Source organism: Musca domestica, unplaced genomic scaffold (genome assembly GCF_030504385.1).
Source record: "Musca domestica strain aabys unplaced genomic scaffold, Musca_domestica.polishedcontigs.V.1.1 33, whole genome shotgun sequence".
NCBI classification, from domain to species: Eukaryota; Metazoa; Arthropoda; class Insecta; order Diptera; family Muscidae; genus Musca; species Musca domestica.
Genome location: NW_026712312.1, coordinates 7,287,992 through 7,313,111, shown reverse-complemented (window position 1 = coordinate 7,313,111; position 25,120 = coordinate 7,287,992). Strand labels below are relative to the sequence as shown.

Below are 25,120 nucleotides of genomic sequence, written 5' to 3'. Positions count from 1 at the left end.
TCCGATGATGTATGTGTATGCCTACATACATACACACACACACACTTCTTTGACAATCGGTCGGTCTTTTGGGCATCGATCTTCTTATTAGATGGATGCCTCTGAAGGTTGAATGCATTTGGAAATGGTTATTTGAGATTTCGATTTTGTTTTACGAGATTCGTTGCAAACAATGGCATCCCGCAGCTCATGATGTTGCAGCCAAGAGCATCGACATGAGTAAATGTCTTACCTTTCGTCTCTGTGGCATGTTCAGTTGTCATCCAACAAAGGTGTGGTAAAGACCTATCGCAGGCAGTTCTTTGAATTTGATTGAAATCGAATCGCGTTAAACCAAAAAAAATTATGTTAAAATTCAAAATTTTCGTTTTAATTGAAATAATATTTTCATATCTGGTATTTGCCAGCGAAAATGTCAATCGTTTGAAACAGAGACAATTCTACACATTGCACAAATGGACTCGGGGCATTGAACTGACATTCCCCAGTGAAAGCGAACGCAGTGCAGCCATAAGTGCCGGTTATTATGACTTGAATCGAATACAATTACCAGTGGATATTGATATTGAATATAAAGGTATATATGTATAAATATGAAGTGTGTCAACATTTATTCGAAATTCTGGATCAATCGAAATCGTAAATAATCTCGTTGGTGAAATATGCAGCACATGGCCAAATTGGAGAACATATGTCCTTACAGTTAATGATGGGTCGATGCAATAGAAATTTGAATAAAAATGACTAACAAAAACATATATTTTTATGCGTACTGTGAGAACTACCGTGGACACAGATATGGTCATAAATAATTTAATAGATTCCGAATTTTGGTAATTTTTAATAATCATATTAAAAATCACACTATAAAGATGTTGTAGAAAAATCTCGCAGTAAAAAAATAAAAAAATTAAATCGAAATATTACGGAATATTTCGCAACGGACTTTATTCAAGCAAGACCCATACTTATCCTTGCACCTACTCCTTGATGGAGTAGAAATTAAAAAAATTGTCAGTGATGGTACTTCAAAAAACTAATTGTGATTGTATGAGAGTACATTTCGTTCTCTCCCATGTTAAAAAAAGGATAGAAGTTGTAATTTCAAATTTTTTAGAGACAAATTTTAAAACTATTATAAAATTTAATGCCTTACGTTCAAAAAGATTAGCCGGGTATATGTTCATGGCTCTGCTCTGGCATTACTTGTTATGGCATTAAATACTTGATCAATCAATTCGAATCGGAAGAGATTCGAATCAAAAAAATATTTGTTAATGTGACCATGATCACTCAATTTTCTTTTAAATTCGGCGAAATATCTAAAACCGATTTATCGACATTTTCAACTATTCGCAGAGGGGAGAATCCATTGCACCGGATTACTTTCTTATAATTTGAAACATAATATAATTGTAAGAGGATTGTGTTTATAAGAAGTTCAGTCTTAACATGAATCTAAGATATAAATTTTCTTTTTAATGTTTCCAAGTCACGATAAAAGTTACGATCTGAAACATTTTCTGTTAGAGGTTGAAAATAAATTTCCACCTTAAAATTTTAAAGTCATTCCACCAGTTCAATTTAGTACTTAAAATGCACAATTTGTTAATTATTTCTACGACAAAATTTCAAAACCAAACTTCATAAAACACATGGTTCAATAAGGAGGTAACCAAAGGCTATGCCTGCTTTCCGTCAGAATTATTAAACATTCGATTCAACAGGTTGTTTTTTTTTTTTTTTATTCAATATTTTTCTTTTTTTATTGTAACATGATACTACGCATTTCCAAATTTACTAGCTTTTCTCAAAACTATATACCAACAGTGGCTTCCATATCAAATTTCAGAATTCCAGCTTATCTTAAGAACCAATATCAAAATTATTACCAAACCCACCTTCCTCACACCAACAGTGACGTCGATAACAAATTTCAGAATTCCATCTCTATCCCAACACCCAACGGCACATTTTATAGCACATTTAACTGTTCGCACGTTTATAACACGAAACAAACTGCTTCTTCTCCAACACCAGACACCAATAGTGACATCCATATACAAATTTTAGGATTTAAAGTCTATACCGTCACCCAATATCAAATTTAGTAACAGTTACTACGCATATCCAAAACAATCTACAACTCTACATCCCAGACGCCAAAAATGGAACAATTATAGTGCCGATTTGCAAAACCACCAGTAGATCTGAACACCAGACACAAACAGTGACATTTATATTAAATTTCAGGATTCGAGCCCAGCCAACTTTAGTACTTTTCGTACAAATATTGGACGCATTTTCAAACCACCGCCCAATCTCAAACACAGATTTCATCAGTAATCTAAATATCAAATTTAAGCATTCCACTGTATCCGTTCTCACACATTTTCAAAACCATCTCTTTTAGCTTAATCCGTTTACCTAAAAGTAAACTTCTCCAAATTTCAAAGTTTTTAGCCCTATCCGTTACCATTATACCAATTGATACCATTTTAGAAGTTTAGTATAATTTTAGAGTACCATTTAGTACAGTTCGCGCACTTAGTACACATTTCCAAAACCACCTTCATATATCAAATATTGATTCTCGTACCAAATGTCAAGTTTTTAACTCCATCCGTTCACATAATAGTAAATGTTACCATTTTAGTAGTTTAGTACCATTTTAGAACTCTTCGTAACCTTTAAGTTCGATTTCCCAAAAAGCCTTTGGTAGATCTATCCTGCAATACATCAGTGATTCTCATTCCAATTTTCAGAATTCTAGCTCAATCCATTTGTCCAACACAAAGTATTTCAATATTAGTACTTTTCATACCCTTTTCGTACGAATTTCCAAAAAACCTCTATTATCACATGCCTACGCACCAAGACTGCCCTTCTGGGCGCTGATTTTCAATCAGTTAGTTATTTCACTACTCTACTACTACAAATGTCGTCTATGTCGTTTCAGGGGTAGAGTGGAAATATTGAAGTCACTCAAATTTAAAATGTTAAGAATATAAAAAACTGTAGGATATTTGTCAGGTAGGGTAATGTAGGTATAATGATCAAGAATCAAATGCAATTCCTAAAAACGGAGAAATGTGTTTTTGAATTCGAGTAGGTTAACTGGTTCAATCTGCATGTTGGCTATGCAAAAGCGTGCCGAGAGCCATGTGGATAAAACAAAAATAAACCAACATTCCTTCGTCTACACTAATTTTACAAGATGGCTTTTGAATGGAGATATCTTCCGCAGGAATTATTCAAAAAAAATCACTGTGGCAAAACAAGTGAAAGTAAAAATAAATGTTAAGCTCGGCAAAGCCGAAGTTTAATCTTGAGTTTCAGATCATAATTTAAAACAATTTTGTGAAAAAAATATTTCTAAAATCATAAAAATAACAAAAATCGAGTTTTACTTTATCATAAATTGACAAGTATCATTGTATGGGAGCTACATCATACACTTTAAGTACCTAACATATATTTTAGCAGAATTTAATTAACCTACTTCATTCTGTTAGGAAGATAAGGTGATTTCCCCATTTGGATAGACCGACGAAATTTTGTTCTGCTTAATTAATATTAACAATAACTTAATATACCCCATATACTAAGGTGGAGGGTATAAGAAACCAGATCCAAGTAACGATTGTAAGCCCAATAAAAAACTAACCAAAAATTTCGGCAGCACGTGAGCGTATTTTTTAATTATGTCAGAAAAAGAAATGCTGCTGAATCAGGCTCAAAAAATTAGAAACTTTAAAATGAAATGCTTTCTTCGGCATCCTAAAAGCACCGCGAAAAATCTGAAATATTGCTTCCCAAAAGGGTGTAGTCAGTAATATCCTACAATCATGATTCAAACAATTCTTAACATCAACAGGAAAATTCCATATGGCATACATTTTACATCACCATTTTTATTCTGAAACTGATATCCGCTAATCGGCATCTTATTGGCTGATTTGTGCGCTCAAACATTTAACAACGAAGTTTATGTTTAATTTAAGCAAACTTAGGGCCTTACGCTGACTTTAATTTTATGATCATCCATTGCTTCAGTAAAGCTCAGGGATTTCTTAAAACGTTACACTATAAAGGTTTTAAAATGTATCTGATTTGTCTTTTTCTTTCAGAAAATAGTAATCATCGAACATTTTTAACAATTCCACGACTAAATTTCGGGGTACCCTATTCATTGGCCACGATAAGGAATGCGGATCATCAAACAGAACTAAATCCAAAGGTACAGGCGTATCCCAGTTATGAGTGGCATCATAGCCATGGAACAAATTGTTCGGCCATAACATCAGCCTTAAGGACATATGTAAATATCAATCACATTCTTTAAATATTTAAACATTCAATGTGAAATGTTTCCATTTTAGATCGATGAATGCCAACGTTTGTGGGTACTTGATTCGGGGCAAATAAATTCTCTACAATGGTGTCCACCACAAATTTTAGTCTTCAATTTGACAACAGATCAGTTAATTCAACGTTTTGTACTTCCATCGAATAACTATAAAGCTGGTATTTCCGTCTACACAGATATGGTGGCAGGTGTGGTGTCGGAAGATAAATGTAACCACACACATGTTTATATCTCCGATGCTTGGGGCCATGGGTTGATTGTCTACGACATGCTGAAACATAAATCTTGGCGCATTGAGCATGATCTCATGAAACCGGACAGGACGTTGATCAATAATGCTCATGATGGTATATTTACTGTCAGTTTGAGTCCCAAGAATACCAAATTACAAGGTAAAGATTACTTTTAGAAATATCCTTTATATTTTAATACCTTTTTTTATATTATTTTTTTTCAGTTCGTTACTTGTATTTCCACTCATTGAATAGCTTCAATGAGGTTCGCATACCTTTACATTTAATTAACAACGAATCGTTGTGGTATTATCCAAAAGAAATTTTAGCCACAGCTAAATATTTCACCGTTTTGGGTTCACGTGGTACGCAATGTGAATCGGAGATAATGGATGATTATGGTAATCTCTACTGCACCCTCATTGGGTCGAATGCTTTAGTTAGTTGGAAGGAGGGTCGCAAATATTCGGCGGATAATTTAAATGTCTTGGCTTATGGACCGCAACAATGGCGTTTTATCACCGGTTTGAAATTAACAAAACATCGCCAAAAACACCAGGAATTGTGGGCCTTAAGTACAGAGCCTAAGGTAATATTTTGATTTTTATTTAAAAATATTGATAAAAATGCTTGAGTTTTTCTTTATAGCTATTTATGGGTAATACTATGGCAGGTGAACAAGTCATGTATCAAATTATTGGTTGCCGAGTAAAAAATTTGCTTCGCAATGAACATTGTACTGTTGGAGCAATGGATACTACAACATCCAATCATATTTAATAATTATTACAAAAATTTAATATTTATGTAAATATCATTGTCGTTTATAGATATGTAAGTGTATGTATGTTATAGTATTTTAATAAATAAATTTTGTATTGATGTTAGATTGAAAAGCGTTAACTTTTTAATTATTGCATGGAGAGTGAAAATAAAATCAGAATGTGCACAATATTATGGACAAATAGCAAGTACCCGCTACTTTGTCAGCGAAACGTCCACCCTAAAATTCTAGATTCGTAACAAGAGTTCGTGTTAGGCCTTTTCATTATTCAAAATCCACAATTTTTTCAGTTTGGCCATGAGCATGCCAAAAAAAAAATTAATCAAAACTTCATGCACCGTAAAGAATTTTCAGACTTTTAATTTTTTTTTTACTTTTCGGAAAGAATGGTAAAAAATGTCTATCTTTTACAACAAAAAGTCTTCAAAATGTTTAATTTTGAAGTTTACCTAGGAGGATAACGATTGCTGCATTGACCCACATCCAATTATTGTGGCACAAACTATTTCAACGTCACCATATGTAAACCCTAGAAACCAACAATCTCCTCATAATCAATATTCAGGATTTCAGACCTGTGATTTCCCCCATTACTAATTTTATACCAATTACGGTATGCATATCAAAAAACCAGCTCCCCGATACCAACAGAGACCTCAATATTAAATTTAGGGATTCCAGCTCTCAACATTCATGAATAGCAAAGTTAGTAACATTTAGAAATTATACCCTCAGCCATATGGCTAGAGAGTGTATATATCGTTTGATACGGCCAAAACATACCTCATCGAAATAATGGAGTCGATCTAGCAATGTCCGTCCGTCCGTCTGTCTGGCTAGGGCTATACAGGCTGCTATAACTCTCAAAGGGAGCATCCGATTTAATTTAAACTTGGTAAATTGTAATATTATTGTCAAACTTAGTTCACCTTTTGGTACCTCACCCACAAAATGTCAACATTTTCAAAGAAAATAATTTGCTGCACAGGAAGAGAAAGGATTATCCGATTTTGCTTCAATTTTCCAAATCCTAATGGCGTCAGTGCTAGGTCAGGTGCGAATTTGAACAATATCGGTCCACTCCATCCAGTACCTCCTAAACAAAGGGTCAAAATTGTGAATAAGTAAAACTCTTATAAAATGTGATGTAAGAGTCGGATTATCTTCAAATTACGCACATCACAATATTTTGTTAACCCATGATCTGTTGTGAAGATGGATTATATCGATCCACTCCTTCTAGTACCTTCCACACAAAAGGTCAAAATTTCGAATATTCGTGAAGCTCATAAAACACGAAATACACACCCGAAATCATCTCAGACTTGCCACATCTCAATATTTCCATCAACACAAGATATGTTAAAAAGATGGAAAAGGGTCAAAGTTTAGAAAAGCAAAAACGATAATAAAATGTAAAATAAGTATCCGGCTCTCTTCAAATTACGCACATCACAATATTTTTATTAACCCAAGGTCTGGTGTGAAGATGGAATATATCGGTACTTCTCTCTCGTACCTCCCCCACAAAAGGTCAATATTTCGAGTATCCATGAAGCTCATTAAACACAAAATTAACATAGAATTCTATTCAGACATGGTGCATCTCAATATTTCTATCAACACAAGATCTGTTATAAAGATGGTAGAGAACGGATCACTTCTTCTGGTACTTCCCGCACATAGGGTTCAAAATTTGGAAAAACAAAACGCTCAAAGAAAGCGAAATAAGCATGCAACTCTATAAAAAGTAGTCGATATAGTCGAAATCTGTCACGTCGAATTATTTATATAAGCCTTAGGTCAGTTACGAATTGATCATTATGGGCCAACTGCTTCGAAACCTCCATTGACTCGTTATGAGGTTCAACAGTTTGAATAATCATAACTCGAGGCTGGGGCTATACAAAATGTCAGCTCTATTACTTAACCTAATACCGCTTTTAGTAGAATTATAGTACACATTTCCGAAACCACCTCCATATATCAATTCCAGATACAGAGACGTCAATATGAAATTTGAAGATTCTATACTTATCCCTTCACCCAAAACCAAATGTTGTACCATTCAGTACATTTCGTGCCAATATATCTACATCTATCCTGCACTCCATCAGTGACTCTCATTCCAACATTGGCTACAAACTTTACTGCTTGCAATCTTGGGCAGGCAAGTCAAAGGATAAATGCCGGCAAAGAAATCAATTAATCTATTCAATGTGGAATAATCTTGAGATTCATAGACACTCAGGACCATCATGAATTAATATTTTAAATGTTTTTAATCAAAGAAAAAGTAATTCTACACTTCCATGATTCCAATTCAAATTTATTCTACAGCGCCAATAAGACGGCGTATATTAATTATACTTATCATTTAACCTCCATCCACTCAAATAATCATTTAAGATCCAATAAAGCTTGTTTAGATTCATTCTCGAATAATAATCAATCGATTTTACCCAAATGTTCTAAATCATTTTCCCTGAATATTCTGAAATTAGCATTAATGGGCATTTGGTACCAAAAATTGTGTGAGTCTAATATTAAGTTCATAAAAATGATTATTAAAAACATTATATTACATACTTTAGTCGCCTTTATGTATTTTCATAAACGTTTCCATCTTAAATTAAATTTACAAAAAGACTATCAAAAGACAACTAACTCTATTTGCTTATAACATCACCCAATTATAACTAAGTACCACTAAAACATGTCGCACACGTTCTAAACAAGCCAGTCCTATGTTCAAAAATCCTTTGGTTCCAATTTGACAACGGCGGCGATGTCCTAATCACGAAACTTAAATCCTTTGGTAATCAAATCCTTGCGAGCCTCCTCAATTTCTTTCTGCAATTCGGCGGCAGCGGCGGGACAATCATTGAATGTAAATGTACGATACAGAACTGTACCAGCGGCATAAAACTGCAAACATAAGTAAATTTTGAATAATGTATGTATTCTCTATACTTAGATCCCGAAAAAATTGCATTAATTTCCATTCTAATCGAGTTACTTACGCCGAACATCAACACCAACACGTAAGGCAAAACTTGCAGAGGCACCAACAACGCCTGAAGTCCGGGCGTTTTTATGGCAGACGATAGCAAAAGAAAATATGGAATAAGGAACATTATCAAATACATCAGCCAACGTTGTAGATTTGTCATTTTGATGGAAGTCTTTCGTTTCTTTTCGTTGCTTAACTTAATTTACAAAAAAAAAAGGCAACGGGAATGTTAGAAATTGACATTCAAATTGGAATATTTTCACTCTATCTCTTATAATTTAGTTATTGAGCAGATTTTTTGACGATTATTTCAATTATTTCTGAATTTATTGTTAGGCGGCGTTTATTACTAGTTGTTTTTCTTCCCGTTTTTTTTTTGTGTGTGATTGGTTTACTCTCACCGTACGTTTTACACATACCATGGTAGAAGAATATAGGTAGATGCATCAACACTTGCGAACATTGATATGTAAAATTTTTAAAATTGTTTTGTCAAAAATAAGATTTTTATATATTTTCTTATACGATGCAAATCGAAGGTTGTTACAATATGCATTTCTCAACAATTTTTACAAATTTTAATAATTTTTCATTCAACATTTTCAATTCCAAAATCGGTTTGACAGTTCATTGTCCCAACAGCTGTGTCGAAGCGACTACCTGTATTCTTCTACCATGACACATACCCAAAGGCAGCTGCTGTCATTCCAATCACAATAATGCCTAATCAATTCCAACGGCGCTCTAAAAGTACCGGTGACGCCATCATGAATTGATGAATGTGTTGGCAGTAATCGGTAGTCACGTGTTGCATGAGTAACACATCGCAAACGGACAACGTATAACGTATGAACTGCATAGCGTATTCAGAAATGGAAATCTGTTACATTGTTTTGAATTTAAAAATAAGTTTTGAAAAATGTAATCAATATACAAAAGAATTATAATTATGTATACAAAAGAGCCATGAAATAACAGAGTGACTTATCGAAAATCAATGCTCTTGAAATTTTGCACGTGGGTCAGTCTTGGTGCGTAGGCATGTGATAAGTATGGAATTTCGTACTAAAAGTGTCTGAAACGTACGAAAATATAGCAAAAATTGAATACTTTGAATTGGACAAACGTAATGGGCTAGAATTTTGAATGATTTAGAAATTTTAAATTTTCCAATGTTTTTTTTTGGAATTTTGAACTCATAATAATAACAAAAAGTACTAAAATGGTACTAAACTTCTAATATGGTAGCATTTGGTATTATGTGAACGGATAGAGCTACAAACGAGTACGAGAATCAAGTTTGGATATTAGTTTGATACATGAAGGTGGTTTTGGAAATATGTATTAAGTGTGCGAACTGTACAAATGGTACTAAATTTGGAACAGTTGGGAGAGAGTGAACCGATAGAGCTGGAATTTCGAAGTTTTGGCATTGGGATCCCTCTTGGTTATAGGTCTGTAATATTGAGGTGGTTTTAGAAATGTGTACTACAAGTGCAGGAAAAGTACTAAATAGTACTATATTTGGTACAATTTGGTACTGGGTGAACAAATAGTACTTGAAATGTGTAATTTGGTATTAATGTCATTGTTCAAGGGTAGCCTGGAAATATAGAGGTGGTTTCGGAAATGTGTACTATAATTTTACGAAAAGTACTGAATGGTACTATATTCGGTATTGAGTGAAAAGATATAAATAAAATTCTGATATTTAAAATTTAGGTTACTGGTGGTATCTGGGTTTGAGATTTGCCGGCGTTGTCAAATGCATATTACGAATGTGAGGGGCTTAAACACCAAATCGGACGAAACATATGTATGGGAGCTATAGCAATATCTGAACCATTTTTCCCCAAATTTGATGTACTGGCTCATAGACTGAATTCGGTCGGTTGTACTTAAATTCAGGTCTTTTGGACTGATATTGGCCATATGGGATGTATGGGAAATCGGTTGAGGATGTATGGGAAATCGGTTGAAGGGTATAAAAAAAAAATATTGGAAAATTGGTAGAACCTTGCAGGTTTAGGAACAGACCAATTATATGCTAAATAACTCGAATTTCAAATAAAAAATGAATAGCCACAAATGCAAGATTATTATAAGAAATTAAACACCATTTGGAAGTAATATTGAATGTTGTATCAAAAATACATCCACGCCTTTTAGAGGGTTAAAATGCTGAATTTATCTTACGCTCATTTCGATTTATCCAACACTCAAGCAAGAGAGAGAGAGCATTAACCCTGCTCTCCAATTGTATTTTTAACTCAAAACTTGTTTTTCTGAATCCACAAACGAACGAACCCAACCCAGAAAATGCGTCAAGCTCTACAGATGGCTGATTAATTATTGTTGTTTAAAAAGATCCCCCCAAGTTGTGGCAACAAAACAACGGCTTAAAGTCAGCGGTGGCAGTTGGTTTTGAACAACGCAGTGGAACGGTAAGATTTCACGGATCACCGAAAAAGCGTCTGATAAAATTTTAATTATTTTTTCTTTCTAATTAATTGTTTTGTGCACAAAAACACGGTTGGCATTTAAATCATCGTCATCATCAGCCAGTCAGTCATGAGTCAAAAAATTGTGGGATTATTTGTGGTTTTAATTGCTGCAGCAAGTGCAGTCAAGGTAAGTGAAGTCGGTTTTTTAACTTGAAAATGTATTTTTAAACAAAAGCTAAGTTCGCTGCTGATGATTTCAGAATTAATAAAAATTAGCACGTATATTCTTGAGAACAAAACACAAAATACTGAAAAGAGAATCTTAACAAAAAAAAAAAAAATAAATACTAGAAGTAAGCAGTTAAGAAATGTTGTTAATTTTTTTGTGTGTTCAAATGACACAAAACTGGTCTTTGTTTTGAAATTTTCGATGGAAAATAACTGGGTACGGACAGGCTAGTAATAATAACAATGAGTAACGCCATAGGGAATGAAAGAAAAAAAAAAACAACAAAAACCCTATTCAGTTTTAGCCGGTATTTTTCAAATGGCCCAAAACAATGTCTCCCTTATTTCGAACAACGACATACACAACAGGTAACTTGGGCGACGTCACGATCAATGACCTCTTTTTTCATGCCTTACCTCCACCACTACTGAGAATTTTCCTTCTTTCAGATAAGAAAATCGTTTAAAACTGTACATTTTCTCGGTAAAGTGTAAGTGAAAATGCATAACCGGTTTTCCATAAAAAGGTTTGTTTTTCGTAATGCCACAACATGGAAATTGTTACGTCAACAACGACTTGTATGGGGAAGATAAGTTTGTTGGTGGAAACTCAACAAAAATAGATAAATATTTATCCATTTAAGCCTACCTTACACCGAGACCTAAATTACGTTTTTATACCCTTCACCATAGTATGGAGGGTATATTAAGTTTGTCATTCCGTTTGTAACACCTCGAAATATACATTTTAGATTCCGAACGAAATGAAGTAGGTTGACAAATTTTTACTCAAATGTGTATTATATCTGCAGGACTTTTGATATTGAAAATGGGCCACGTAGGTCCACGTTTTGGTATAGCCCCCATATAACGGCACCTTGCTTTTTTCGGTATTTTAATGATTTAAGCGACATTATTCACCGAAAATGTTTCAAATTTGGTATTTGAAGTTCGTAATGGATGCTACAGCCTATGACAGAAAATTGTCTGTGCAGGTCCACGTCTACGTATAGCCCCCATAACGGTACCTCCCGATATTCGTTATTTTGATGATTTTAACGACATTATTCATCGAAATCGTTTCAAATTTGGTACTTGAAGTTCGTAATGGATGCTACAGTCTATGACAGAAAATTTTCTGTGCAAGTCCACGTCTTCATATAGCCCCCATATAACGGTACCTACCGATATTCGGTATTTTGATGATTTTAACGACATTATTCATCGAAATCGTTTCAAATTTGGTACTTGAAGTTCATAATGAATGCTACAGCCTATAACAGAAAATTGTCTGTGCAAGTCCACGTCTTCGTATAGCCCCCATATAACGGTACCTCCCCATATTCGGAATTTTGATGATTTTAGCTACATTATTCAAGGAATTTTTTTATTCAAGTTCCGCATTTGCATATTGTAATGGTTTATGACAAAAGTTGCCTATGCAGGTCTACGTCGTCGTATAGATCCTAATATAACGGCTATATTCAGTATTTTTAAGATTTTAATAGAATTTTTAACAGATTTTATTTTTTTGAAAAATTGCCAAAATCGTTCTAAATGTTGGAGTGTATTCAAAGATCGGTCCGGCCGAACTTACTGCTTTTTTACTTGTTTCAAGTTACGCCGTTTATTAATTAAAGGAATTAAAAATTTTAAAAATGCGTTTTATCAGAACATGTAAGGTATAAAAAAAAACCTTTACCTGTGTTTTAAATTCAAAAGATTTGGCATCTTAAAACCATCGACCAATTGGTTTGGTGACAAATGGGTTGTTTGTTTTTTTTTTTTTGTTCACACACAAGGTTAGCAGTCAAAATAAAATAACAATTTATGTATGTATATATAGCGATTTGTACGTTTGTTTTGCTACATTTTTCGTTATTTGCCAACTTCATTGTTATTCAACGCAAATCGTAACGATTATAATTTAAATATTTTAATCGTTTCAACAAATCTCCCTCTATATCTCTAATGGCTTAAATGTGTGTATGTGTCGGTTCGTCACGAAGTGTCTTGCATGTTGGTCCGGCTAATGGTTTTATATGAACAAATTAAGGACTGAAATAATAAATTTGTCAATAACGCAAAACATCCAGCAATAAATCAGCTGATGTTGAACAAAATGTTTGCGTTACATTTTTGAATTGTTGGGAAAATGGAATCAAAATTTAAATTTTCAAAACACCAATAATAATGAATGTTTATTATCTAAAAAATATTTAATTGGTTGCCTAAAGTTTTAAAATATTTTCACACCGGCCATAAAACAGTGTTTTTCAATCAGCTGATGATAATGGAAAATTCTTACTGAGAGAAGCTTCCAAGTGAGAATTTGAAAACTCTCAATTACTCAACTGTAAATTTGCTCTCTTCATCGCTCTAACTACTAGAGTTTTGGATTATCGAGCAAGATTTGGTAATAATTTATACAAATTACTATTTTTGAGTAGACAAATCAACCAAAAAAGGCTTAGCCTTCCATAATTACAAAGTTCGACTATATTGGAAGACGGATGAAGACTATTTGAAAAACAGTGAATGGGAAGATTTTTGACCGTTTTGACAGCAAATTTCTCATTCGTCGAAAAAATACGTATTTTTATACCCTCCACCTTGGATTATTATTAATTATTATTAACTTTGTCATTCCGTTTGTAACACCTTAAAATATTTGTCATAGGCCCCATAAAGTATACTTATTTATGATTAGCATAAAATCCTCAGTCGATTTAACGATGTCCGTCTGTCGGTTGATATCGCGATACAGTTCACATTGTTTGATGTAGAGCTTTAAAATTTGAAACCGTTGTTTGCTTTGTATCTAGGATGGTTGGTATTGAAAATCAGATATATCGGTCCACGTTTTGGTATAGCCCCCATATAACGGGGCTATTCGGTATTTTGATAGTTTTAGCCACATTTCCACGGATTTGTCAAAAAATTATGGGTCCTAGCTCCGGTGGCGTAACATTATTTACATAGGTCCACGTAGCTCCCATATAACCGATATTCGGCTTTTTGATGATTTTTGCCAAATTTATACACGGATTTGCCTGAAAATTTGTATTTGTAGTTCCTAATGGGTTCTAGCTCCGGTGGCGAAACATTGTATATTTAGGTCTACGTTTTCGTATAGTCCCTATGTTACGGTACCTCCCAATATTCGGTATTTTGAAGATTTTTTCACGGATTTGTATGAAAATTGGTATTTGCCGTTCATAATGGGTTCTCGTTCCGGTGGCAGAACATTGAATATTTGAGTCCACGTTTTCCTATAGCGAACATATTACTTTACCCACTTATATTCGGTATTTTGATAATCGTAGTCACATTTACTCACGAAATTGTTCCAAATTTGGTATTTTAGAAGATTTGGTAGATGACAATACTTGAAGTATAAAATGGTCTAGAGAGGTGTTCCCGTTTTGGTAGGGCCCCCATATAACCCACTTAATGTTTTTTTTTTTCAGTTTAACAGCATTATCCAAACAGTCTTACTGGTATTTCAGATACGTTTATATAAAAATATTTAAAAATTGCGTTAATTCCATGGCGCAATAAAATGTTGGTACACCAATCAGCCGAAATGTGTTTGTTTACTGTTTGTTTATCTTTTCGTAATGTGATTCCCATCACAATAAGTGTTTGACAACTCATTTAGAAGATCAGCTATTGATTGCGCCATGGTTTGGTTCGATATGTACGTCAAATGCTAGCAAAACAAGTAAAATAGTATCAGTCGGTTCTGCCGACAGATGTATACTCCCAGCCTTAAGTTATGATTATACCCTTTATAGGGAAGGTTTCGAAGCAGTTGGCCAATATTGACGACTTTGTATCTGACCAAAGACTGATATAAATATTACAACGTGCCAGATTCCTATACTTTATGTGAAACATGTTAAAATTTTTGGAAAATATGGAAATATGCGTGAGGTGCCAGATATAGAGGACCATTTTTATACTTATCTAATACAGATAAAAATATTAGTACGTTAAAAATTTGATGGAAATCGAACATTTGTATACAATTTTATGCGAAATCACAAATTCCGACAAATTACATATTCATATAGGATTTCTGGTTAAGAGAAATATTTAGATATAGCACGTTGTAAGATATTTTTCAAAAATCTTTAACCCTATTTGGTGGAGATACCACAAGAAATGATTCGATCTGTACCACCTTTATAACAAGTTTTGTGTTGATGGAAATATTGAGATGTGCTAAGTCTGAATGGTATCGGAAGGAATGGACCGTATCAAATGATATTGCAATAGGCATATGGCTGCGGGTATAATTTTTCAGTAACATCAGCTAATTTAAAAATCTTTACAAATTTCGGGCAATAAATTAATAATATTTAGAAACATTCAACGTTGGATAATACTATAAATTAACTAATTTTACACTACTACATTTCCATCCATATTTTCCCCTACATCATTTGGACAATATGGGTCGTCTTCCCTTAAATTGTTACTCGTCTAAATTTTAACTAACCGGACATGCAAGTAAAACGTACAGAAAATAGTCAATAATACGTGCATATAATATTCCCGAGTGATTCCTGTCTCAATACCAACATTCTAACAAATTAAAAAAATTAATTTAAAATTGAATTTCAATGAAGCAAAACAAAAATTGACTAGCGATCTTGGGAATTAGCATGTTTTTCTCACAACATCTGTGATGAACATTTAATAACTTACTATTCAATTCATTGTTGCAGTGTAGGTACAAACGTAAACGTGATTTTTTTTAGATTTCACTAAAGAATCATTTAAAAATAAATGTGCATATGTTTTTATACATGCACACCTTTTTCAATACCGTTTCTCACAACAACAAAAATCCCGTCATTAAATGTCAATATTAAATTTCACATTTTATTCGCTCAACATTCGCGTTTGATTCTTTTGTTTAATTGAATTGACTTCAATGGCATGAACCATGGCTGCTGGACGCAAGGGAAACGTGTGTTTAGCCTGGGTTTGCCGGCTGCCAATATTGATGATCTAACCCCGTTGAAAGAAAGGTTAAACGGCGGGGTGTAGGGGGCAACCGGCAACGGTTGAGCAAATACAAATGTGAAAAGTAAATTCTTTATTGAATATTTATTTTAAAGAAGAAGAAAGCAACAACGGGCAAGAACTCAAAGCAATTGTTTTTCTGCACTGTATTCCAACACTTGTAATAATTCATCTTTTTGTTTTGTTTTGTTAATTCTTACTTGTTTTATTGTTATCTGCCGTGTTCCTCTTTTTTTGTTTTTTTTTTTCTGATTCGACCTAAAACACTCTATGTACATGAATGCTAATAAGTTATTTATTTTTTTGTTGGGTTAAAAACGCTTGTGCAAAAACCGGTTAAGAAGATTTATTTTAAGCAGTTTTTGTGAAACTTTGTTTCCTTTACATCATCGCCTGATATAAATTAAATGGAGATGACTACGATATATATAATGTTTGTAAATATACACCAATTATTATAATACAGCAAATATTTAGTTGGAAGCTGTATGAGCCGAATAACCCCCTGTCAAGGTATTGTAAACAGACTACTTTCTGAATTACCTGAGTATGGAAAATAATGGATTATTCATTAAATTAGTTGGTTTTGCCGAAAGATGTATACCCTCAGCCAATGTTCGATTATTTAAATATATCTTGACTTCGGTTATGATTATTCAAATTTTTGACCCTATATGGAGTAGGTCTCGCGGGGATTGGCCAATATTGTCCATTCCGTATCGGTCCTACATAAATATGATATAAATATTGCGACGTGTCAGGTTTGGACTATACTGGTGAATTCCTTCAATTTATAAGAGTTACAATTATTTAAAACTTTAACCCTGTGTGGGGGAGGTACCAGATGAAATGGTCCGATCTCTCATATCTTTATAACACATCTTGTGTTGTGGATCGTGCGCACCAGACAGACTAGCTCGACTCCAAATGTCCTGAAACGAATTTGGTCCACAGAGACCTATGGTTGTTATTTCGATGAGGCACGTTTTGACAGTGTCAAATGATATGAATACCCTCTCTAGCCATTTAAAAGACCAAAAGACCCCTTTGTTGACTCGCTTGAGAGTTAAAAATTCTGATAAAAATAATCATCGTGTTTGATATGCCATGTTGCCAAATCCACAACACACCTAAAATATACGATTTCAAGAAATCTTAATCCCAAAATTTACAAAAATTGCTCCCTCTATTTAGCTTACTTTGCGATGTTTATTTTCAAAACGCCGATACACTTCTATTTTTTACCCTCCATATATATATTAAGTTTGTCATTCCTTTAAAACACCTCGAAATATACATATATAAATATACATAACACCTCGAAATATAAAGTATATGTATTATTGATCAGCATAAAATTCTATGTCTATGAAAATCACTCTAGCTTCCGAACGAAATGAAGCAAGTTGATACAATTTTACTCAAATGTATATTACAACTGCAGGGCTTTTGGTATTGAAAATAGGCCATTTAGGTCCATGTTTTGGTATAGCCCCCATATAACTCCCGATATTCGGTATTGTGATGATTTTAGCGACATTATTCACCGGAATTTTTTCAAATTTGGTATTTGAAGTTTGTAATGGACACTACAGCCTATGACAGAAAATTGTGTGCGCAGGTCCAGGTCTTCGTATAGCCCCCATATAACGGCACCCTCCGATATTCGGTATTTTTGTTTAAAATTTGGTATTTGAAATTCGTAACGGATACTACAGCCTATGACAGAAAACTGTCCGTACTGATCCACGTCTTCGTATAGCCCCCATATAACGATTCCTCCCGATATTCGGTATTTTGATGATCTTAGCGACATTAGTCATCGGAGTTGTTTCAAATTTGGTATTTGAAGTTCGTAATCGATACTGCAGCCTAAGGCAGAAAATTGTCTGTGCAGGTCAACGCATTCATATTGCCCCCTATAACGATACCTCCCGATATTCGATGTTTTGATGATTTTAGCCACATTATTCACCGGAAAAAGACAGAAAATTGTCCGTGCAGGTCGACGTCTTCGTATAGCCTTCATATAACGGTACCCGCTGATATTCGGTATTTTGATGATTTTTGCGACATTATTCACCGGAATTTTTATAAATTTGCTATTTGAAGTTCGTAACGGATACTGCAGCCTATGACAGAAAATTGTCCGTGCAGGCCGACGTCTTCGTATAGCACCCATATAACGGTACCTCCCGTTATTCGGTATTTTGATGATTTTAGGGGCATTATTCACCGGAATTGTTTCAAATTTGTTATTTGAAGTTCGTAATGGATACTACAGCCTATGACAGAAAATTGTCTGTGCAGGTCCACGTCTTCGTATAGCACCCATATAACGGCACCGTCCGATATTCGGTATTTTGAGGATTTTAGCGACATTATTCACCTGAATTGTTTCAAATTTGGTATTTGAAGTTCTCAATGGATACTACAGCCTGTGACAAAAAATTCTCCGTGCAGGTCCACATCTTTGTATAGCCCTCCAATATAGCGGTATCTCCCGATATTCAGTCTTTTGATGATTTTGCGACATTATTCACCGGAATCATTTCAAATTTGGTATTTGAATTTCATAACGGATACTGCAGCCTATGACAGAAAATTGTCCGTGCAGGTCCACGCACGTCCCGATATTCGGTATTTTGATGATTTTAGCGACATTATTTGCGAATTTTTTTTTTCCAACTTTCGCATTTGAAAATTCTAATGGCTTATGACAAAGGTTACCTATGCAGGTCCACATCGTCGTTTAGACCCTAATATAACAGCTACATTTGGTATTTTTAAGATTTGAACTGATTTTGTTTATTTATTTATTTTTTTTTTTTTTGAAAATTTGCCAAATTCATTGCAAATGATGGAGGGCATTCAAAAATAAATAAATGCATTTGTAACCCCTACCTCAAAAAAGAAGTTGCAATTGCATACCCGCTAAAGTTTCTAATTGCTCGTTTCCTCTTGGGCAGACATAATACATAACTTCAAAGGCTTGGCCAGTGGGAAATTAATGCATCATTGAAATTGGCAGTGAATTTCGATGTCTCGAAGTCACTGTTGCATAAAATTCCAATCGCCCATTCTTGTTTGGGAACGCCAAATTAATTATTCGCCTAAATATTTCCATTTCACCAAAACCTGCTGATTTTCCTCTGAAACATAGTTATGCAATAATTTTATATATTTGCATTTTTTTGTAGCCGCACTTTATTTTATCACTCAATTTTCAACATTGCTTATATCTGCCTATAATGGCATTCAATGATAATATTTACAATATCTACATTTTTAAAATGTCCAGTTAGGCTCACAATACTGTAGATGCATCTGTAGTCAAGCCATTCACTCCAAATGCAAAATTACCCTGTAAAAGCTTTCATATAGGTGTAGTAATTTGTCAATATATATATATCAATTTTTATTTCAATTTTTTATTAATATTTGAAGTTTGAAAACTGTGCCTTTTCCATTAAAAATAACTTATTATTATTTTAAAAAAGTTGATTTCATATGCTGCATGATTTAAATTATAAACCGCTAAACATATATCAAAACGAAAAATTTTAAACAAAAACCCCCAACAAACCGACATTGGATCATATCGTGTCAATATCAAATTATTGATGGTGTCTATACAGTATAGGAAAATTAGCATTTTCCCCCCGACCAATCTCGACAAATTATAATTTATAGACCTGGCGGATGTCATGTTTAACATTTTATTTTCAAGATACCTCAACTACATGCATGCATATGTACTTACATATTTATGTATGTCTGTCTGCATTACAACTTTCGCTAGCTAACTGCAGCACAGCTACAGTTTTGAGATGTATTCATTCATTAACATTGTCCAGCTAATTAGAATTTGTATAGAGATTTCTATTATTAAAGCAAATGTGAATTGTAACTCTTTGGAATAGCTGGCTGACTGGCCCACTGACTGTATTCCGCATTCCCCTTAAGGGTCTTAATTGATTTCTCTCGAAGACAATGTCGTTGAGCTTTGCATTTTGTGGGTCAATGAGATGCCGCCTCTCATTGATTCAAGGGTTAAATGAAATTAATTTTTCGCCCGCATGCAGTTGAAGAAATTTTTTTGTTCTTTGGGATTATGGAGGGCAATAAACACTTTACTTCAAACTATAAAAGAAAAGTGAAAGTTAACCCACAATTAGTCACCGAATCCCTAAAATAACCCAGTTATGTTAACCGATATCACGCATATTCGGCAATATTTTTGTGAACATCCATCAAAAACTTATTCAAAGGCAATTTTCACCAAAAAAAAAAAAAGATTTCATGAAAAATAGGCCTGGTTAAACAGCTCAACGACACAGGCCTGTATATCTAATTTAATAGAATATATAAAATTTGTTTTGGAACAGCTCTCAATTTCCAATGTTTTTTTTTAAGCGACTTTCATTTGCCTTTCCTGCAAACATTTGTAAATATGGGCCATTGGCATAATTTTAAATTTTTTAAAGTTCCAATTAAAATTTCAAGCTTTTATCCATTTATTTTAATTAAATGATCACGCTACGCGATATCTTGTCAGTGTGAGGTGAAAACTTCATTATCTTTAAGGCGAATTTGATTTGAAATTAAGATATTCCTCATCTCCCAAAAGTCCACCAAATAAGAGTGAGTGAAGAGAGCAATGTTGACACTTGAGTAACTGAGAGCTGGGAAAATTTTGCTCTGAAAGAACCCTCCAGTATTATCATTTGATTCAAAAATCAGCTGGTTCTTGGCCGATGTAAAAATGTCCAACCACTTTAGACAATTTTTAAATTATTTAAATTATTTTATACTTGTAACACATCGAAATATACAATATAGACCCCAGAGATATTCTTGATCAGAATAAAACTACATGGACAAGACCTTTGCAATAACTTAAATCAGGAGGTATCAATATTAAAGTACTGTGCCCAAAGGTTAACCTAAATTTTATAAATAGCATTTCTACATAGTAACAACTCAAAATACCAAATTTTGGCAAAAATAAATTGAAAATATATTCAAATCATGAAAAATAAATCTAGAAATCAAAGTTATCCCTACACGAGTACTATTTCAAAAAGCGATATGAGCTATTTTCTGTACAAATGATTCTGGATGTAGTCCAAAGATCAAAAAGTGCAAGAACTTACACCGCAACAGAAAGAAAATAGACTCAAAAGAGCTAAAGAGTTGCTTCGCTTGGCCGAAATGTGCGCCTTTAGTTGGCCACCAGAACTTAAGAACAGGCCTTGGTGATGATGTGGGCCGCCACAACAGCCGATGGTCGCTCTCCGCTCGTATTAATCGACAGTGGCATCAGAATAAATGCCGAATATTATGTCGACAAATTTTTTGGGGTATTAAAGCCTTGGGCACGCAAACATTTTGTCCGCATAACTTGGACATTCCAACAGGACTCAGCACCATTACACTCAGCACGCCACCCACCCAAGAATGGTTACAAAATGAGGTTCCTCGCTTCATTTCCAGCGCACAATGGTCACCAAAATCTCCGGATACTAATCGGTTGGACTATTGTGTCTAGAGTATTTTGGAAAGCAAGGTTGGCACTAAAAAATACCAAAGTGTCGGTGACCTCAGGCAAGCGCTTCGGCAAGAATGGGCCAAAATACCGCAGAGCGACATTCGGGCAGCGTGTTACGATTTCATTGGCCGTTTGAAGGCCACAATTCGTGCCGAAGATGGCCAATTCGAACAAATCTAAACTTATTCTAAAATTTGATCCTATTTCCGACATTTTTTTACTTTCATTCAATAAAATTTAAAAAAATGTGGAAACTATGGCGTTTGACTTTGTTGCATTTTTTTATCTCACCCTGTAGTTCCTAGATAAATGGTTTATTCTGAGATTTATAGAGAAATTTTGTGTAAAATATTTCTGCTTTAGACGCCTTCCGCCTACATGCGATTTTTTGTTACTTTCAGCCGTCAACTCGATAAAAGTCCGAGGAAAAATTGCTCAAACATTAGGGAATATTTTCTTTTTTTTTTTTGCAAAATTGATGCAAATATTTTTTTTGATGTAATTAGGAATTTCTTTTCTTTGGAGACTTATATTGAAATTTTATAAAGAATATTTTTGCCTTTGACGTCATCATTCTAAAATGATTATTTGTTGGAGATTTTTGCACAAATTCTCACCAAGTACGGTTTTAACCCTAAAATGTGTTTTTCATATATATGAATTCCTGGTGTTTAGGTAGGACTTAGACTTTTGACGTCTTCTACAACCCATGGTAGAATTTCATGACAAATAATTTTATAGAATATTTTGACCTGCTACGATACCTTTAAAAGGAAGTTTTTTTTTATCATATTTAAAAAATAGCCAAAAAGACCCCTTTGATGACTCCCTTGGAGGATAAAATTTGTTAACAAAATATTACTCGTATTTTTATCGGTAACATTGCCAAAGACACAATGTATCCAAAATGCACGGATTCCGAAGAATTTTAAATTGGGTACTAGCACCCATGATAATATGAATAAGAATATAAAGAAGAATATATAGAATATTATTAGGAATATTAAAATGTTAAAAATATTTTTTTTTTATTTTCTTAATTTTGGTTCAGTTTAGATTAGGGTCGCTAGGAAGAAAAAAGGTTTTCCCTTCAAAGGGAAATTCCTAAGTTTATATATTTGAGTACTATTTTTAGTCTCTTCTCTAATAATTTATCATCGTCAATTTATTTCAATATTTCTTGTTAACAATATTTGTAACTTAAATCATGTTACTTATTTGAAAAGTGTATGCTTTTATAAAATAACAACAAATTGGCTACATTATGTGCATTGACACAACATAAACAACAAGAGGAAACGGAAATGCGTTCATAAAAGCAAAAACAAAACATGAAATGACTACCACTTACATTTATTTACGTCAACAGGATGAGAGCTGGATAACAGCACTTCAAATAGAGCAGATAATCGAATTCCAACTTTATGATGACAGCATTGTTTACAAGACTTCGCATTGTTTCAACGTTTTGTTTTTTTGCTTCCCTCTTTGTTTCAGGTGCCCCTTACCGTCTACTATGAATCGCTGTGCCCGGATAGTGCCAAGCTGATCACGGAGCAAATTTATCCAGCCGTTAAGGGTGAATTGAAAGACCACGTTGACATTGAATGGGTGCCATTCGGCAAATCTCAGGTAGGTAGTGGCTGCATTTTTACAATGTCCATAGGGGAATAATTAGAGTTGTATTTGTTCGGCATTTAGTTCTCCACACAAGGTTCGGATGTTATGTTCACCTGCCATCATGGTCCCAATGAATGCTATGGCAACAAGGTGCATGCCTGTGCCATTGAACACATTCAGGCCAACTCCTATCAGGTGGAGTTCACACGCGAGTCTCTCACTTTGGACTTTATCAATTGCATGATGAAAATCGGCAAGAATTTCCCCGATAATGTATATCCCGGTGCCAAGTGTGCCCGTGACAATCACATCAACGTGTGGGAGAACATTCAAACCTGTGCCAACAGCACCGAAGGCAGTCAGTTGTTGATGAAGCATGGTCAGACCACCAATCATTTTATGAATCCCTTGAAGAGTGTGCCCGTTGTGGTCTTCAAAAATGTAAGTGAAAACAATAATGCAAAACTAATGCAAATACAATTGCAATAATTATTATTTTTTGTGGTCCCTTTCCATTTTCTAGCAATACGATGTCAAAGTCAACGACCGTGCCCAAAGCGATTTCGTCGGTGTCTTGTGCAGCTACATTTCCCAACCCATGCCGAAAATCTGTGCCAGCCGTAACTCAGCTGTAAGCATTGCTGCCGTTTCTGCTCCTTTCTTGGGTCTCTTGGCTTATGCTTTGACAAAGCTTTTCAACTAAGCAAAACGCAAAAAAAACAAAAATAAATTTCAACATCTCTACTATAGCCATGCAAAATTACAAAGCTTTATCTTCAATACAACTACTCCTCAGTTTCATATCTGGCTTTAGGTAGCGTCTATTGGTAGTTCTTAGATTTTGTAGTTTTTTTTTTTTTTTGTATAAATTTTGTTTACAAACGTTTTTTTTATTATTAATAATTATTTTTATAATTACAGCAATAGGCAGTGTGAATTTGCTCACACACTGTCACAATGAAGTATTGAATGAATCTCAACAAAATAAATGAAATACAATAATCCAAGTAAATCTGGTTGGTGTTTCTTTCGTCTATTTTTAAGGAAAATTACAACATTCACTCAGAAATATTGAACAAATTTAGTAGGTATTTTTGTTTTCATATACATTTCCTAAATAACAAGTAAAATAGTATCAGTCCGTTTTGCCGACAGATGTATACCCCCAGCCTTGACTTATGACTATTCAAACTGTTGACTTTTTATGGGAGAGGTTCCTAAGAAGTTGGCCAATACTGACAAATTCGAATATGACCTAAGACTAATAAAAATATTCCAATATGCCTGATTTGGTCCATATAGACTACTTCCTATACTCTATATGAGATATATGCACATTTTTTGGAAAATGTGGAAATATGCGTGTGGTAACAGATATAACAGAACGAAGTTTTCCATTTTCATACCTCATCTAATACAGATAAAAATATTGGTATGTGCAAAATTTGAAGGAAATCGAATATTTATACCCAATTTTATGCGAAATCATAAATTTCGATAAATTACATATTTCAATGGCTAATTTCCTGCTGATGTTTCTAACTAATTTTTTTAATTTTTGCCGATTGGAATATTGCGATATGTTCAGCTCACGAGCCATTCTTCGGCCACTGCGACGCGGGTTTCGATCATGTGGCTCCTTTACTTTTCAAACCATTCCTGCTGATGTTTCTGTTTTCTTCCGTCCACTTCCTTGACGTCGGGCTACGCTACCAGTATCACTGTAACGAGCGATGGTATGAGACACAAAAGATCTATTCACATTGAAATGCTGGAGTGCTCTAGCGATAGCCACTTGTGGTTTTCCAGCCAAATATAAAGAAATTACACAATCACGCTTAAAT

At 34.1% G+C, this 25,120-nt stretch overlaps 4 protein-coding genes across 4 annotated transcripts in view; 2 read left to right on the top strand and 2 right to left on the bottom strand.

Moving 5' to 3' along the window:
• The window catches only part of LOC101888471 (protein AAR2 homolog), a 107,284-nt gene that overhangs the window by 25,427 nt on the left and 56,737 nt on the right, over positions 1-25,120 (bottom strand). The gene's annotated exons all lie outside the window — the stretch shown is intronic.
• Positions 52-5,888, top strand: LOC101891920 (protein yellow). Its single transcript, XM_020035717.2, has 5 exons — positions 52-577; positions 4,131-4,321; positions 4,383-4,761; positions 4,827-5,191; positions 5,251-5,888. Exons 1-5 carry the CDS (start codon positions 346-348, stop codon positions 5,380-5,382), a joined length of 1,299 nt encoding a protein of 432 aa, XP_019891276.1. The 5' UTR covers positions 52-345; the 3' UTR covers positions 5,383-5,888.
• Positions 7,695-8,786, bottom strand: LOC101887786 (dolichol-phosphate mannosyltransferase subunit 3). The gene is made up of 2 exons (XM_005180523.4): positions 8,410-8,786; positions 7,695-8,314 (listed from the first exon to the last, which is right to left on the bottom strand). The coding sequence occupies exons 1-2, from the start codon at positions 8,557-8,559 to the stop codon at positions 8,180-8,182; spliced, it is 285 nt and encodes a 94-aa protein (XP_005180580.1). The 5' UTR covers positions 8,560-8,786; the 3' UTR covers positions 7,695-8,179.
• Positions 10,758-24,002, top strand: LOC101887952 (GILT-like protein 1). The gene is made up of 5 exons (XM_005180524.4): positions 10,758-10,843; positions 10,961-11,030; positions 23,154-23,288; positions 23,358-23,717; positions 23,800-24,002. Exons 2-5 carry the CDS (start codon positions 10,971-10,973, stop codon positions 23,977-23,979), a joined length of 735 nt encoding a protein of 244 aa, XP_005180581.1. The 5' UTR covers positions 10,758-10,843; positions 10,961-10,970; the 3' UTR covers positions 23,980-24,002.

Excerpts from the sequence above, each read along its gene's own strand:
- LOC101891920 (XM_020035717.2), top strand. The coding sequence starts at position 346 with ATGTTAAAATTCAAAATTTTCGTTTTAATTGAAATAATATTTTCATAT. Across the intron at positions 578-4,130 it reads TATTGATATTGAATATAAAG|AAAATAGTAATCATCGAACA; the intron begins GTATATATGTAT and ends TTTTTCTTTCAG. Across the intron at positions 4,322-4,382 it reads CATCAGCCTTAAGGACATAT|ATCGATGAATGCCAACGTTT; the intron begins GTAAATATCAAT and ends TTTCCATTTTAG.
- LOC101887952 (XM_005180524.4), top strand. The coding sequence starts at position 10,971 with ATGAGTCAAAAAATTGTGGGATTATTTGTGGTTTTAATTGCTGCAGCA. Across the intron at positions 11,031-23,153 it reads CTGCAGCAAGTGCAGTCAAG|GTGCCCCTTACCGTCTACTA; the intron begins GTAAGTGAAGTC and ends TCTTTGTTTCAG. Across the intron at positions 23,718-23,799 it reads CCGTTGTGGTCTTCAAAAAT|CAATACGATGTCAAAGTCAA; the intron begins GTAAGTGAAAAC and ends TCCATTTTCTAG.
- LOC101887786 (XM_005180523.4), bottom strand. The coding sequence starts at position 8,559 with ATGACAAATCTACAACGTTGGCTGATGTATTTGATAATGTTCCTTATT. Across the intron at positions 8,315-8,409 it reads TGTTGGTGTTGATGTTCGGC|TTTTATGCCGCTGGTACAGT; the intron begins GTAAGTAACTCG and ends TTATGTTTGCAG.